General features: G+C 59.5%; 1 protein-coding gene across 5 annotated transcripts in view; it reads left to right on the plus strand.

The window, feature by feature from the left end:
- Window positions 1-14,323, plus strand: part of STK11 (serine/threonine kinase 11) — a 20,895-nt gene continuing 6,572 nt past the window's right edge. For 2 of the 5 annotated variants that reach the window (XR_004073918.2, XM_031023103.2), the window contains exons 1-6: window positions 8-737; window positions 10,084-10,167; window positions 11,393-11,482; window positions 12,391-12,523; window positions 12,604-12,740; window positions 13,768-13,895. Coding sequence is in view for 3 of the 5 variants with exons in the window: in XM_031023103.2 (XP_030878963.2) it covers window positions 448-737; window positions 10,084-10,167; window positions 11,393-11,482; window positions 12,391-12,523; window positions 12,604-12,740; window positions 13,768-13,895 (862 nt within the window). In the remaining 2 variants the exon portion in view is untranslated. Of the gene's footprint in view, window positions 738-10,083; window positions 10,168-11,392; window positions 11,483-12,390; window positions 12,524-12,603; window positions 12,741-13,767; window positions 13,896-14,323 lie in introns of all 5 variants that reach the window. The other 3 variants (XM_031023104.2, XR_004073919.2, XM_006751822.3) reach the window with 3 other exon arrangements.

The following is a 14,323-nucleotide window of genomic DNA, read 5'->3' on the forward strand; positions in this document are numbered from 1 at the left end:
CGGCCCGCTGGTAATGCCCATCCTGGAGAAGACTTGCTTTGGCCGCACCGGTGTTTGTCCGAGGGTCTAAAGTCCCTGGAGGATGACCTAGCACTTGGAAGCCCCACCGGCCTACTGAGGGCCCCCGTGGATGCGCCGGCCCGACCCGCAGCTGCGAGGCGGGCAGGCACCCAGACTTGCGACCCTCCGCACCCTCGGGTGCCGGGGTTCTGGGCCAGGCGCGCCTCTTGAACTCAAGACTAGTACAATCGTTTCTTTTCGAAGAAGGGTTTCCTCTTTTTTTTTTCCTTTCTTTTTCTTTCTTTGCGTTTTTGTTGATTTTTGGTTTGGGGTTTTTTGTTTTTTTTTTTTGAGAAGGGAATTTTAGGGGGACAAAAGGAAGAACCGTGCGTACCAGGGGCAATAGATAAGGGACCGCCGGCGAGAATCGGAGGCGTTGGGTCCAGGATGGATGTGGCCGACCCGCAGCAGCTGGGCATGTTTACAGAGGGGGAGCTGATGTCCGTGGGGATGGACACGTTCATCCACCGCATCGACTCCACGGAAGTCATCTATCAGCCCCGGCGCAAGCGGGCCAAGCTCATCGGCAAGTACTTGATGGGAGACCTGCTGGGGGAGGGGTCCTACGGCAAGGTGAAGGAGGTGCTGGACTCAGAGACGCTGTGCAGGAGAGCTGTCAAAATCCTCAAGAAGAAGAAGTTGCGAAGGATCCCCAACGGGGAGGCGAACGTCAAGAAGTAAGTGTGGGCTTCCTGGGTCAGTGTGCGGCCAGCCAGCAAGGTTGGTCACCTTCCTGCCTGCCTGCCTGCCTGCTTGCCTGCCTTCCCTTCTTCCTTCTCCTTTTCCTTAAAATTTGGAAGTGACCAGCCAGCTCCTGTGTGGTGCTTGCCAGGGAAAGTGTTGTTGGGAACTGCTGAAGGACTCTGACGAAGTCATGCTGGCTTGTTGCAGCTGGGTGTCCCTTTTCTTCAGATGATGGTGTCACAGCCCTTTTTTTTGGGGGGGGGGATGCACCCATCCCCTTTCACCCTCCCAGCTGTCCGAAGAATTTAGGTGCCCAGTAGAACCAGCCAATGTTTATTTGGCCCTGAGAATTTGTGTTCCTGAACGGCCCTGGCCGCCACCAGCAGGTTTTCTGTGCAGAGTGCAGCTGTTACTAGGGCCCTGCGAAATGCGATTTGTTTACCCTGTTGGAGGGGAGCCCTGCGGTTGCCAAAAATAATTGTTTGCGCTGGCTTATCGGTCAGCAGGGGGTAACTTAGCCCTTTTTTGCTCACTTGGGATGTGACACTAGACACATCCGTGACTGCAGGCCCAGGTGACTCCCTGGGAGAGGAATCAGCTTGTGTCCTGGCTAACTTTATACCCAAACTTCTTCGGGCATGTGTCAGCGCCCAGGCATCACAGAGGTGTTGGAGGCCGCCTGCAGGAGTCTTCCCAACTCCCAAGGATGGTGGGACTCCTGTCTCCATCCCTCTTGTTGGGTTCAGGAGTGGGCACCCCTCCTTACGGCTGCCACCCACTGGGACCCCGCCCTGCCTGGGCCCATGCTCCTCCCAGCCTCCAGTTTCCAAGAAGGGGTTTATCTAACGGGCCAGGCGGCAGGACTGACTGACGACCTTGGACGTCCCAGCACGTCCCAGCATTGACCCTCCCTCCAGGCCCATCCTGGAAAGTGCTGCTCCCCTGTCCGCTTTCGCCTCCCCCCTTCCTGGCCTAGCCTGCACTCACGCATAAGCTGAGCTGTTTTCACTTGCTCTGTTCACTTGCTCTGGGCTGGCTTGGGTCTGGGCGTGGTGGAATTGTGGATGGAACAGAGAACCAAAACTGGGCTGACTCTGGTGTTGGTGCCCCAGCTAGTCATAGCAGTTGGCTTCCAGTGTGGTCCAAAGGCAAGGTGGGCGGTATCTTGAGGCCTCTTTAGTCTTCGTGCCCCAGCCTGTGGACGTGGAGCAGGGATGGCCGGGTGCTCTAGGGCCCGTCTCTTACCTGTGAGGACTGGGCAGGGGCCCCTGTGTGCTGGGGGAGACTGAGGCAGGGGGCAACCCAGCACCCTCCTGAGGTCCACATGACCCCTCACCCCGAGTCCGAAATCCCCACTCAACTGCTGGCTTCTAAGTCCTGTTTTCTCATGAAGCAAGAAGCAGCTGGGGGTTATGTGGCCTCAGGCTGCTGGTCTGCCACCGCTGGAGGTTGGGGGGCAGTGACCTCCTTCTTCCTGGCTTCCTGGATCCTGCCCTGGAAACAGGCCTCTCCCGATCTCCGGGGTCCATCTTTGTCCTGCTGGCTCCTCTCAGGTCTCATCCCCTGTTACGTCCGGACAGCAGGGTGCTGGTTTCTTCCTGCCTGGTTGAACTCTGCTCGTTGGAGGCAGTGCGGGTCCATGGAGGTATTCTGGCTGGCCATGTTGCTCCGTGCTGCTCTGGCATCCCAGGCCCAAGCCTCCTGGGAGCAGCACCCCGAGGTTCCCAGACTCCCCAGGTCTGTTCAAGGGCCCGCGCTGGGTTCCAGTGCCAATTGATGTGTGGCTAGAGGCTCCTTCACATGATGTGTGGAAGAAGCTCCTTCTTCCTGGCTTCCTGGATCCTGCCCCTGGAAACAGGCCCCAGAAGTCTGCGGACCCCTGCTGCGATGGGCGGGTGTTGTTGGGGTGGGCAGGTGCCGCCTCTGCCGAGGAGCAGGGCACATGCTGCGGAGGTGCTCATTCACGAGACGCAGTGTGCGTCTCACAAACGCACACACCCAAGGTCAAGTTAGAGGAAAGTTGCCGCCTCCCGGAGTTCCCTTGTGCTCCGAGGGAGGCACAGATGGCCAGAAGCTGACCGGAGGGTTGAGGAACACTGGCGTCCCAGTCTCCGCCTTCCTGGATGGTCAGTCCGGGCCCCAAGAGCTTGTGGAGACATCTGGGTGTGCAGTGTTGGGGCTGCAAGGAGCTCGGTCCTGCAGTGTCCATCAGAAGAACCTGAGGGGAAATTGAGGCCCGGGAGGCTGAGTGTTGGGGGTCCCCAGCTGGCTTGGCAATTAGCATTAGGTGTCACAGCTGCAGGGCACTGTGCCCATTTCATCAGCTCAGGGCCCGGCTCTCATAGGAAGGAAAGGGGTGTCCTTGCAAGCGGAGGTCCGGGCTCCCCGGCCAGCCTTGCCAGCCGGCTGCAAGGAAGAAAGGCTCCTTTGTCTTTGAGAGGCTTAATAAACTCCACTAGCTTTTCTCCAAGTGAAGTGTCCGGAACCTTCCAGACAAGCGTCAGGAGTCCCGACTTGGATCAGAAGCTTTTTTCTTAAAGAATGATGTCTGTGACCAAGGTTGGGAGGGGGCTCAGGACGTCCCCCCTTCATGTGGTTTCCTCCCAGGAACTGCCATGGGCCTGCACTTGCCCTCTCTCTCCTTCGCGATTCTTTAAATTAGTAGGTTCTTGTTGTAGAGCAAGAAAGTTTCAGAAAGCTTCAAGTAAAAAAAAGAATCATTCATGATCTCAGAACTGACCCATCTTGCCACATACCCTTCAAGTCTTTTTGGTTGTTTTTTTAATCTGTCCAAACACCTTTTATATGTCCTATCGTTTTTATTATTGTAATTTTATTCTCCATCATTTTTAGAAAATCAGTGTACTTGTTTTTCTAACAGGCAGTAAAATCACACGGACTGACCCCGTAAAAGTTGGGAAGACGGTGTGTGTGGAGTCTCCCTCCGGGGGCAGCGAGGGTGACCCCCTGCCATGCGTCCTGCCGGCAGGGTTTTGTGCAGGGAGAGCAGACCTGCACGTACTCCCCAGGCGGCTCAGTTCAGAGGGCAGCTAGGGAATCGTTCGGCCGCACAGGCCACGCACACTGAGCATCCATGCGGGAGCGGCGGGAAGACAGCCGCCGGCAGCAGGTGCGCCCTCCACAACGTACAGACGGCGCAACTCACTTTTCAGGCTCCTGCGTCACAGGACATTGTTCCCTGTGGGGTTTTCTTCCATCGATCGCTCGTTGCTCACCGCCCTGTGATCACTGTCACCGTCACTGTTGCCCCTCAGGCTGTGCTTCTTGGACCCCTGTCCTTGTGCCTGAGTCAGTCTGCTTTTCTAACGTCAGGCTTCCAGGTCGGGTCTCCACGGTGGTCTTGTTGGGGGTGGCTGGGCTCCATGGCCGGGTCTAACCTACCTTGTGCTGGTGGCTCTGTTTGCTGTGGTGGTGAATTACTTTGTGTCACGGTCCCATGATAAGTGCAAGGGTATTTGAAGGGCATGTCCCACAAGTGGAGATTTTGGGTCAGAGGGAGCATGTGTACATTTGATAAGCGACGTCCAGACTGCCGGTCCCCCCAGCCTCCCCGGCCAGTCTCGTCCAGCTGGCTTCTACGCCTGAGTGACCACCAGGAGCACCGGGTCCCCTGCAGACGGGTGGCAGCTCTGTAAGCAGGTGCCGGTTTCCAGGCTGGGGCCTCAGTGAGGCTGGGACTGCCTTGTGGTGATTGGCGGATAGTTGGATCTGGGTAATGAGTGGTTGGGATTTGAGTGTGTCCCGAATCAGAGCTCTGGACTTTGTCGACTCTTGTTCTTGTCCCAAGTGGCCTCTACGGTATCTGTCCCTCCCCCCGCCTCGTATTGGGAAGGGTTCCACTGTGCGCCCAGGCTGGCTGGCCGCCAGAGGTGGCAGCAGGAGGGTGAGGCAGCTCACCCACAGTGAAGGTCCCTGGTGTCTGGTCTTTCCCTCTCGGGGGTGTGGGTGGGGCGCTGATTCTGAAATGTAGAGCTTGGGGCCACACTGGGCTCTAGGGGCCGTCGGGACGTGTGCCAGTCCTGGGAGTGTATGGAACGCTGCAGAAGCTGCCCTTTATCCTGGATCCACCATGTGGCCGAACTGTAGTTTATTCTTGCAACAGCTTTATCGATACATAACTCACATACCGGACTTCATAGCGTTAAGGTGTATTTCATTGGCAATAACCGGGTTGTGAAACTCAACACTGCCTAACTGCAGAACATTTCAGCTCCCCAAAAAGAAACACCACCCCATCAGCGGTCACCCCCCATCCCCTCCAGCCCCCCGCCCCCACGGGCCCCCTTCCCGTCCGCGGATGAGCCTGTTCTGGATGTGTCACCCACGTGGATTCACACCCCGTGTGGCCTTCCGTGTCTGGTTCCCTCCCTGAGCGTCGTGGGCTCAGGGTCCGTCCCCGGGGCAGCGCGGCCATGGGACTCTCCTGTGTGTGGGTGGACACGTTCTGTTTGTCCGTTTACCCACTGATGGGTCTTTGGGTTGTATCCACTTTTATGAGTCATGCTGCTGGAGACGTGTGGACAAGTATTTGTGTTGAGCTGCACTTTTAGCAATTTCTCGTTTGAGTCTCCTTCCTGGACCTCTGAGGGCCTCGGGTCATATGTTTAGAAGCATCAGCAGAGGGGCTAAGGTGAGGGGGATTGTGCTCAGTGTCCCTCCTCCAGGGCTGCCATTGCCCCTGGCCCGCCCCTGGGGCACCCAGCGGACCCTTCTTTGTCTGCAGGGTCCTGACCTGTGGGGAGTTCCCTGGGCGGCTCAGTCTCACTCCGGCATGCGTGGAGCTGATGCTTCTCAGGGCAGTGGCCATGGGCCTGTCCCTGTGTGTTTTGTTTTGGGCTGACCTGACCGTGGAGGCAGCTTTGTATTTCTCTGTAAGCTTGAATGGCTTTATGACCCCCATTCAGTTTTTCTTGTGGTTAATCAACAAGTGAACTAATAAGCAGTCCACTTGGTTAGGCAGCAACCCTGGGCAGGTCCCAGGCAGCCGGGGGGGGGGGGGCTGTTAGTGACCGCAGAGCGGAGCCCCTGTGGGGGAGGCGGGCCGGAAGGCACCATTTCCTCTGCCTTCACTTCCTGCATCCTGGCTGAGCTCCTCGCTTTTCCTTTCTCGTTAAACATTGTTTTTTCTTGTTTTTGGACCCGAGATATAATTTGTAGGAAACATTGAAAACACAGAGGTGGTAGAAACCCTTTAGTACGCCCGGAGGTCACTGGGCAAGTGGCTGGGTGCACCCTCCTCCCGCGTTCTCTCTGGTGAAGTTCAGTGCGCATGGCTCCCACCGTCCCTTCTGTTAGAGCCTGGCGTTGTGTCCGTTCTCTTCTGGTGTGGAGAAGGTGGCTTACGCGCTTACACACGATGCTGTGATCACAGTTACCCGAGCAAACAGATGAGCAGTCCAGCACACCCGTGGTGGGTCAGCCTGGTTCTGTTAGAGTGGGGCCTTTTTTTTGAAGAACATACTTTACGGGCAATGGAGTAGGAGTGTTGAGCTGTTCCGTTGCAGAGGAAGGGGTGCTGCCCTCTGCCTTGGTTTGGAGTTCCGGACATGAACTTGTCACAGAGGATGAACGTTTATGTGGTGGTGGATTCATCCTGACGGCAGTGGGCGCAGGGGGAGACAGGAGAAGAGAATGCAGAGCAGTGGGGTCCCTGCCCCCAGAGCTGCTGTGCAGTTTTGTTGGCTGGCTGTGTTGGGAATTTGGAAGTGTGGTCGCCGGCACGGGTCACCAGAGGCTCGTGGAGCTCAGCTGTAAACTCTCCAGTCCCGCTTCCTCGGCACCTGCCTCCACAGGTGGCTGCCATTCAGCTGGATAGAGGAAAGGCCTCCTTGTCCCAACACGTGTGTTTTGTTTTTATCCTTGTAATTTTTATTTTATTTTATTTAGTTTTTTAAGTAGGCTGCACGCCCAGTGGGGGACCTGAACTCACCTCCCTGAGGTCAAGAGCCCCGTGCTCTCCCGACTGAGCTGGCTGGGCGCCCCGTCAACACATGGTTTTACTTATGTCGCACCTCAAGTGATCTCTTTGGATGAAGAAGAAAAGCGCCCTGAGGTCGGGAGGTTGGTGTGGACGGCTCAAGGAAGCTTCTGGCTCCCCGGGCTGCCGTCAGCTGACCTGAGCTGTCCCAGCGTGTCAGGGAGCCTCATTCCGACGCTGGGTGGCAGTTCCCAGTCCTGTGTGCTGTCCCAGGAAGCTAGAGCTCAGAGGAGCTGGGTGCTGTCTCTGAGGCTGGCCCTGCAGGGCTTGCTAATCTAGCTCGCGGCCTGTGTGCATGGCCTTCTCCTCTGGGGCTTTCTCACTCCCGTGCCTTTGCTGAATCCACCCTGGCTGCAGACCCGTGACAGTCGCCCACGCAGCTGCCTCCCCGGCCTGGCTGCTGACCAGGTGGCTCAGTGGGTGTCGGCCTGACTGGTGGACAGCAGGTGCTGGACGGTGCTCTCCTAGAGGCGCTGCTCTGCACTCCCACCAGGCAGCACGTGGTGGTGAGGCCCAGGGCCGCTGGCTGGGGGCTGACTGGGGGCCAGGCCGTGGAGACGGGTGTTGCTACCACCATCTGTCAGGTGGAAATGGGGTGTAACGGGCCATTGCATGGAGAGTCTCTGGGTCATAGGTGAGCTCTGGGCACTGGGCGCAGGGCGGGAGAGTCCGGGCAATGGGATGGTTTGGGTGGGGGAGGGGTGGAGGAAGGAGCGAGGGAGGAAGGTGGGGCCTGGGTTCCAGGGACGACTTGCACTGGTCCAGAGGCTCCAGGATCTGCTCCAGGATCTGCTCCAACCCATCAGGGACCTTCTTGATCCTACGCAGAACTCTCACCCGACACTGTCCCGCCCCCAGAGGACAGTGGGCTATGTCTGGAGATGTCTGTGGTCATCAGGACTGGGGTTACTCCTGCCACCGAGGGGGTGAGGGCCAGGGCTGCTGCTGCCCCCCCACCACAGTGCCCAGGAGGCTCCCACAGAGAGTCACCTGCCCAGAATGTCAGCAGGGCCAAGGGGGACAAACTCTGCATTAATTGTTTGGAAAATATAATGGTCTGACCCCCGCTCATGCTGGACAGCAGAGTAAACCCCCAGGCGTCAGAGGGGACAAACCAGGGCGACCCCAGGGTCTGTGAGTCACCCCCACTCGGTGTGTGTAGTGAGGTGTGTGCAGCATCCCGGGAGCTCGGGAGTCAGATGGTTAGGGCACCATCTGAGCAACAGGGAAAACCAGAGTAGAATTCTTGTCGCACCCAGAGCCCTCTGGTAGGGGTGGGAACGGGTTTCTGTTGGTGAGTTTCTGGGAAAGTGGCCGCAAGGCTGTCTTTGTTCTGCAAGTTGATGGCCTCCCGGGCTGTGGGTCTGGGGCCCTGGCAGCTGTATGGCCATAGTTGCTGGGGGGTGCAGGCTTCACGGCCCTACAGAGGGCCTGCGCCCAGGAGGGTGAGTGGTGTCGGGCCCAGGATTCATGCACTGGGAGGGGGTGGCTGTCAGGAAGGGCCTCCTGGAAGAGGCAGCCTTCCCCCAGAGCCTGGACAGCGGGACGGATGTGACCTCAGTCTCAGGAGGACAGGACCTCCCCTGCCCAGCTGTTCTTAGGTCCCATGCTTGGGCTTCCTGGTGAGGACTTCTTAAAAAACTTTGTTGACACATTATTCATAATCATACAATTTGGTGGCATTTAGTGTATTCCTAGGGATCCCCTTTATCTTATTCCAGAACATTCCATCTCCCCAAAAGCAACCCCACCCCCATTAGCTGTCACCTCCCCCGCTCTCCCCAGCCCCTGGCCCCCGCGAGCCCCCTTCCCCCCTGTGGATGAGCCTGTTCTGGACGTGTCACCCACGTGGACTCACACCCCGTGTGGCCTTCCGTGTCTGGCTCCCTGCCTGAGCATCGTGGGCTCGGGGTCCGTGTGGGTGCCTCGCTCCTGTTTGCAGCTGCGGGACGCTCCCATGTGTGGGGGACACGATGTGTTTGCCCGTCCGCCTGCCCATGGACACTGGGGCTATTCCCACTTCGGGGCTTCTGTGGATCATGCTGCCGTGAACATGCTCATGCGTCTGTGTGGACGTGCTCCAGTTGTCACGGGCGCCTACCTGCTGTGGAGTTGCTGCTTCTGCTGGTAACTCGACCAAACCCTCCCCCAACACCTGCTAGCTGTGTGGGCCTCTCTGCTGCTCAGACCCTGGACAGGTGAAGCATCAGATGGCCATCTGCGGAGCAGGCGGCGCTGGGCGTGGGCCCGTGGGCGAGGTTGGTGCCAGGTGGGCGGCTGCCGTGGCAGCCATTCTGGTGGGGCTGGTGGGGCTGCTTTCTCGCCATACCTGGGCTGCAGCAGCTGAGGTCTCCAGGGCTCTCGTGGGAAGGGCTCTCCATCCTTCCTGCAGGGCTATGGGGTACCAGGGAGAAGGAGAGGAAGGGAGTCCTCGGGAGACATGGGTCCAGCTGTGGTGTGTTGCCTGGGGCTTTGTTCCTACAGAGAGGCACAGCAGGGATGCCGGGGTGGCCTGGCCTTCCTGGGTAACTGAGCCCCAGCTCCTGCATGTAGTAGGTGCTCATTCCACACTTGACCTGCTGTCTTTATGCCACATCGCTGTGGTCTTTTATAAAGAAAAACTGTTCCATTAAAATGTTTATTTTTTTTAAGATTATGTATTTATTTATTTGACAGAGAGACACAGTGAGAGAGGGAACAAGCAGGGGGAGTGGGAGAGGGAGAAGCAGGCTTCCCGCGGAGCAGGGAGCCCGATGCGGGGCTCGATCCCAGGACCCCGGGATCATGACCTGAGCCGAAGGCAGACGCTTCTCCAACTGAGCCACCCCCCGTTAAAATGTTTAAAAAGCATCCTGATTGGGGCGCCTGGGTGGCTCAGTTGGTTGGGCGACTGCCTTCGGCTCAGGTCATGATCCTGGAGTCCCGGGATCGAGTCCTGCATCGGGCTACCTGCTCGGCGGGGGGTCTGCTTCTCCCTCTCCGCTCCCTCCTCTTGTGCTCTCTCTCTCTCTCACTCTCTCTCTCTCAAATAAATAAAATCTTTAAAAAAGAAAAAAAAAAAAAAGCATCCTGATTGCATTGTCCCTGTCGAAGTCCCCCAGACTCAGGGGGAGACCTTGTTGCTGTCACTGGATGGAGCTGCTCGCTTGGAAGGGGCAGCAGAGAAGCCTCTCCTGGTTCTCCGGGTCCCCCCCCCGCCTCAGAGCCTGGTGTGTCCTCTGCATGGCACCCAGAGGGCGAGCTCTCCCTTCTTACCAAGCAGAGCGAGCAGGGTTTCTGAACAAACACGGCACCAGCCATTCTCGCTGGCGGGTCGGCTGACGCCTGTTTTCTGTCTTTAGGGAAATCCAGCTTCTGAGGCGACTGCGGCACAAAAACGTCATCCAGCTAGTGGATGTGTTATACAACGAAGAGAAGCAGAAGATATATCCTTGTGGCAGCCGACCTGCCAGAGCGCCAGGTCAGGGCTACGCTGGAGGGGAGTCGGGGGTAGGGCGCCGGGTGCTGTCTCCTGACCCTCCACGCGCCCCTCTGTGACTCTGGCTGGAAGACTAGCTGGCCCAGGAGCTCCTGAGGCAGCGCCAGCCCCAGTCTGTGGTTGGCCTTCTGCACCTGGTACCGTCGGGTCACCTGCCGGGTCCCCATGGCGTCTCAGACTTCCTTCACTCGTGTGGATGCTGGGCTCCTCCCTTCACCCTGTGCCCCAGAGTGGGAGTGCTGGGTCTGGGTGACCCTGGGTCTGGGGGGCCTCGTGGCGAGGGCTCTCCTTGCCTCTGGCATTCAGGCCCCCGTCTTGCCCTTCAGGGCCGCTCTGTTTGGGGTGGGACGTGGGGTGGGGAGTGTATCATTCTGCAGGAATGCTTCCCTGGGAGTGTCCTTGGGCTTTTGCCCTTTACTCTCTGGGGATGGGCTCCACCTCCTCAGGGTGGTGTGGCTCTGGCCAGCTCCAGGTCTAGGGAGCAGGCGTATGGGGGCCCTAGGTCTAGCCGGGGGGCTGCCGCCTTCCCACGGAAGTGCTGGGCATGGGGTGATGGGGTTTCCAGCACGTGGCTCCTCTCCAGCTTGCTCTCGTGGCCACCTCCGCTGGAGACACAGTGGGGGCTTTGTCCTTCTCCCCTGCTGGCCTGAGACACTCAGCCACTTCCAGTGTGGCCCAGCCGCCCCTAGGCCTTCATCCCCCTGGCTCCGAGGCCCCATCCTCTTCCCGCTCGGAGCCCCTCGTCCTCCTGTGTTTCCCATCAGTCCGCATGCCCTCGTCCCACCTGCCCCTCCCTCCTGTCCTGCAAGCTTTGTCTCCTCACCTCCTCTGGGGCTGGGGGTGGGGCTGGAGCTCCTCAGGGTGTTGAATACCTGGGGAGGGCTTCTTGTGGGTCTGGGGCACTGAGCCCAGACGAGGTGGCCACAGATCTCTAGGAATTGACTCTGGGAGGGTCAGTGGAGGGGCAGAGATGCCCTGCAGGCCCTGTAATCCTTCTGGTCTTTCTTGTTGTCTTTGGGTGCTCCTGCTTATCTTTGTTAATACAGTCATCAGATGTGGTAGGGGTCTTCTCCCCCAGGCCCTCCCCACGAGCATCTGCCATCTGTTCCCTGGGGGTAGGCCCTGCCTGGGGCGGGGGTCTCTGCCAATCCATGGTTTCCTTAGCACCGCACGTATATGGTGATGGAGTACTGCGTGTGTGGGATGCAGGAGATGCTGGACAGTGTGCCGGAGAAGCGCTTCCCCGTGTGCCAGGCCCATGGGTAAGTGCCTGCTACCGGGGCCCCATGGCCACCCCTCCCTCCTGCGGGGTTGCCCACCAGCCCATGGGCTTCAAGGATCCAGTCCCATGTTCAAATGAGGTTCTTTTCTTTTTCCTTTTTTTTTTCCCCCCGAGAGTGAGAGTGGGGTGGGGGGGACAGAGAGAGAGAGAGAGAGAGAGAGAGAGAGCAAGTCGGGGGAGGGGCAGAGGGAGAGAGAATCTCAAGCAGACTCCCTGCTGAGTGCGGCACCCAGCGTGGGGCTTCATTTCACGACCCTGAGAACACTACTTGAGCCGAAACCAAGAGTCAGACAGTTAACCGACTGCACCACCCAGGTGCCCCTCAAACAGGTTTTCTGATCACCAGTGAAATGAAAGCTCCGGTGTGTTTTAAGCCTCAGCTTTGGGGGCTCAGTCTGCAGCACGCTCAGCCCAGCTGCTGCAGCCCCTTTGCATACCTCCCTGCCCCGCGTGCCCCCTGCCTCAGGCTGTGAGACCTCTTGGTCCCTGAGAAGTCCCTGAGCTGCCACAGGCCAGCTGGCCCTCCTGGGGGTGGGGGGTGGGGGGTGGTCAAGCGTCCCCGGCCCTGGGGGGCACTACCAGGGAGGAGACATGGTCACGTCGAAGCCAGACCGATTGGAGGACCCAGCACGGCCGTTGGGCTCGTGGGGAACATGACGAAGGGCGGCCTGGGTGGGGGGAGCCGCTGGGGGCCAGGGAGCCCTCCTCTGCCTTCCCCAGGTGGCTCAGGTTGGAGCGGTCCATAGGCCTCGTGGGGCAGGAATCGCTTGCAAGGATCCCGTCTTTGGTCCTGCCGGGTTGACCCCAGGTGGCTGCTGTGCCAAGGGGGCCCCGGTGGACGAGACGGCACCTTCGGCGGGGCAGGTTACGGAGGTCCCGCCCCTGCAGGTACTTCTGCCAGCTGGTAGACGGCCTGGAGTACCTGCACAGCCAGGGCATCGTGCACAAGGACATCAAGCCGGGCAACCTGCTGCTCACCACCGGTGGTACGCTCAAGATCTCCGACCTGGGTGTGGCTGAGGTAGGTGCCCGCCATTCAGCACGGGGGGTGGGCGCGGCCCCGCAGGGCTGCTCCCTGAGGGCCACCTGCTGCTGCTGCAGGCCCTGCACCCCTTTGCCGAGGACGACACGTGCCGGACGAGCCAGGGCTCCCCAGCATTCCAGCCTCCTGAGATTGCCAATGGCTTGGACACCTTCTCTGGCTTTAAGGTGGACATCTGGTCAGCTGGGGTCACTCTGTAAGTGCCCAGGGGCTTTGGTCCCCCTGCTCTGCCCCCCTCCCCCAGGTGCCCCTCCTTTGCCCACCGAGGACTCAGGCACCCGCTTTGGGCCCCAGGCTTCTAGAACCTGCCCCTCTTAGTGGGTCCCCCAGACACCATTCTGGGGTATGCCGGGGTGGCCAGAGTGTCAGACAGACGGTGGAGCCAAGATTCGGAGCCCCCTGTGGGTAGGAGCACATGGGACTGCTCCCCACCTTGTGGGGTTCTCAGGGTCAGAGACCTGGTGTGGGGGCATGCACACAGACTGGCCGTCCTCCTTGGGCCGCCCCCGCCTTCTGCTTGGTTGCTGAGGGCTCGTCCTGGTCTTCCCACTGGTTTACATGGCAGGTTGGAGTGTTGCTCAGCCGTTAGGTGCCCCCCACACGGATTCTGCTTTCCCATCCAGCAGGGCACAGTCCTGAGCACTCGTGCGTGAGCCATGCTGAGTGGGCTGCGGTGTTCTGTGGGACCCTCTTCCCTCCCGAGGTGGGGTGTGCGCCGCAGAGATGCACAGGCCTAGCCCAAGCACTGACCAGCGCCGTCCAGAACCTTCCGTCCTGGCCCCGCCTGCAGGGCAGCTGCTGGCTGGCGTCGGTGGTCCATTTTATTTTTATTTGGTTGATTGGTTGGTTGTAGGCTCCACACTGGGCATTGTGGAGCCCGGCGCAGGGCTTGAACTCAGTGACCCTGAGATCAAGACCTGAGGATGAGATCAGTTGTCGGATGCTTAACCGACTGAGCCACCCAGGTGCCCCTATTTTATTTTATTGAGAGAGAATTCACATACCACAAGATGCACCCTTTTAAGACCTACAGTGCAGTGGGTTTTGGTATTTTCAGAGTGGTGCATCCCCCACCACCATCTATTCCAGAGCATTCCTGTCGCCCGGTATGAGGCCCCACAGGTGAGGGTGGTTTAGGGCTCCTGTGCCAGGCTGGTTCCAGGCCGGGGCTGCAGGAGAAGCCCCAACTGACGGGGCCTCTCTCCTTCCCTCCGGGGGCGAAGCTATAACATCACGACAGGCCTGTACCCGTTTGAGGGGGACAACATCTACAAGTTGTTTGAGAACATCGGGAAGGGAGACTACACGATCCCGGGTGACTGCGGCCCCCCGCTCTCGGACTTGCTGAGAGGTGAGGCCCTCGGGACGGCACCTGGGGCTGGACGTGTCGGGCATGGGCTGCCAGGGGGTGACGGGGGTCCTAGGGGTGTTGTACTGACCACGGGCCTCTGGAGAGCTGGGCCTCCTCTCTGCAGCCCCCCGCCCTGCCCCACCCCGCTCAGGAATGGGCCTGGTTAGTGGAGAGCGGCTGAGGCTGGGGCCAGCATCCGCGGCCCTGCTGTCTGCTTTGGGCCTTTGCTCCGCCCTTTGCAACCCGCCCCCCCAGAGGGAAGTAGCCTGGGCGCCCCAGCCTGGGCCGGGTGCTGCCTCCCGGCTCCCAGGCCCTTGGGTCTCTTCCTGCTGCATGTTGCAGGCTGAGCAGCAGGTGGCGCCGTGTAGCCGCAGCCGCCGGCCCGTCCGGGGTGGGCCCACCAGATGTGGACTGGTGGGGGCAGCCAC

Source organism: Leptonychotes weddellii, chromosome 1, assembly GCF_054177405.1.
Source record: "Leptonychotes weddellii isolate Sample4059 chromosome 1, ASM5417740v2, whole genome shotgun sequence".
NCBI classification, from domain to species: domain Eukaryota; kingdom Metazoa; phylum Chordata; class Mammalia; order Carnivora; family Phocidae; genus Leptonychotes; species Leptonychotes weddellii.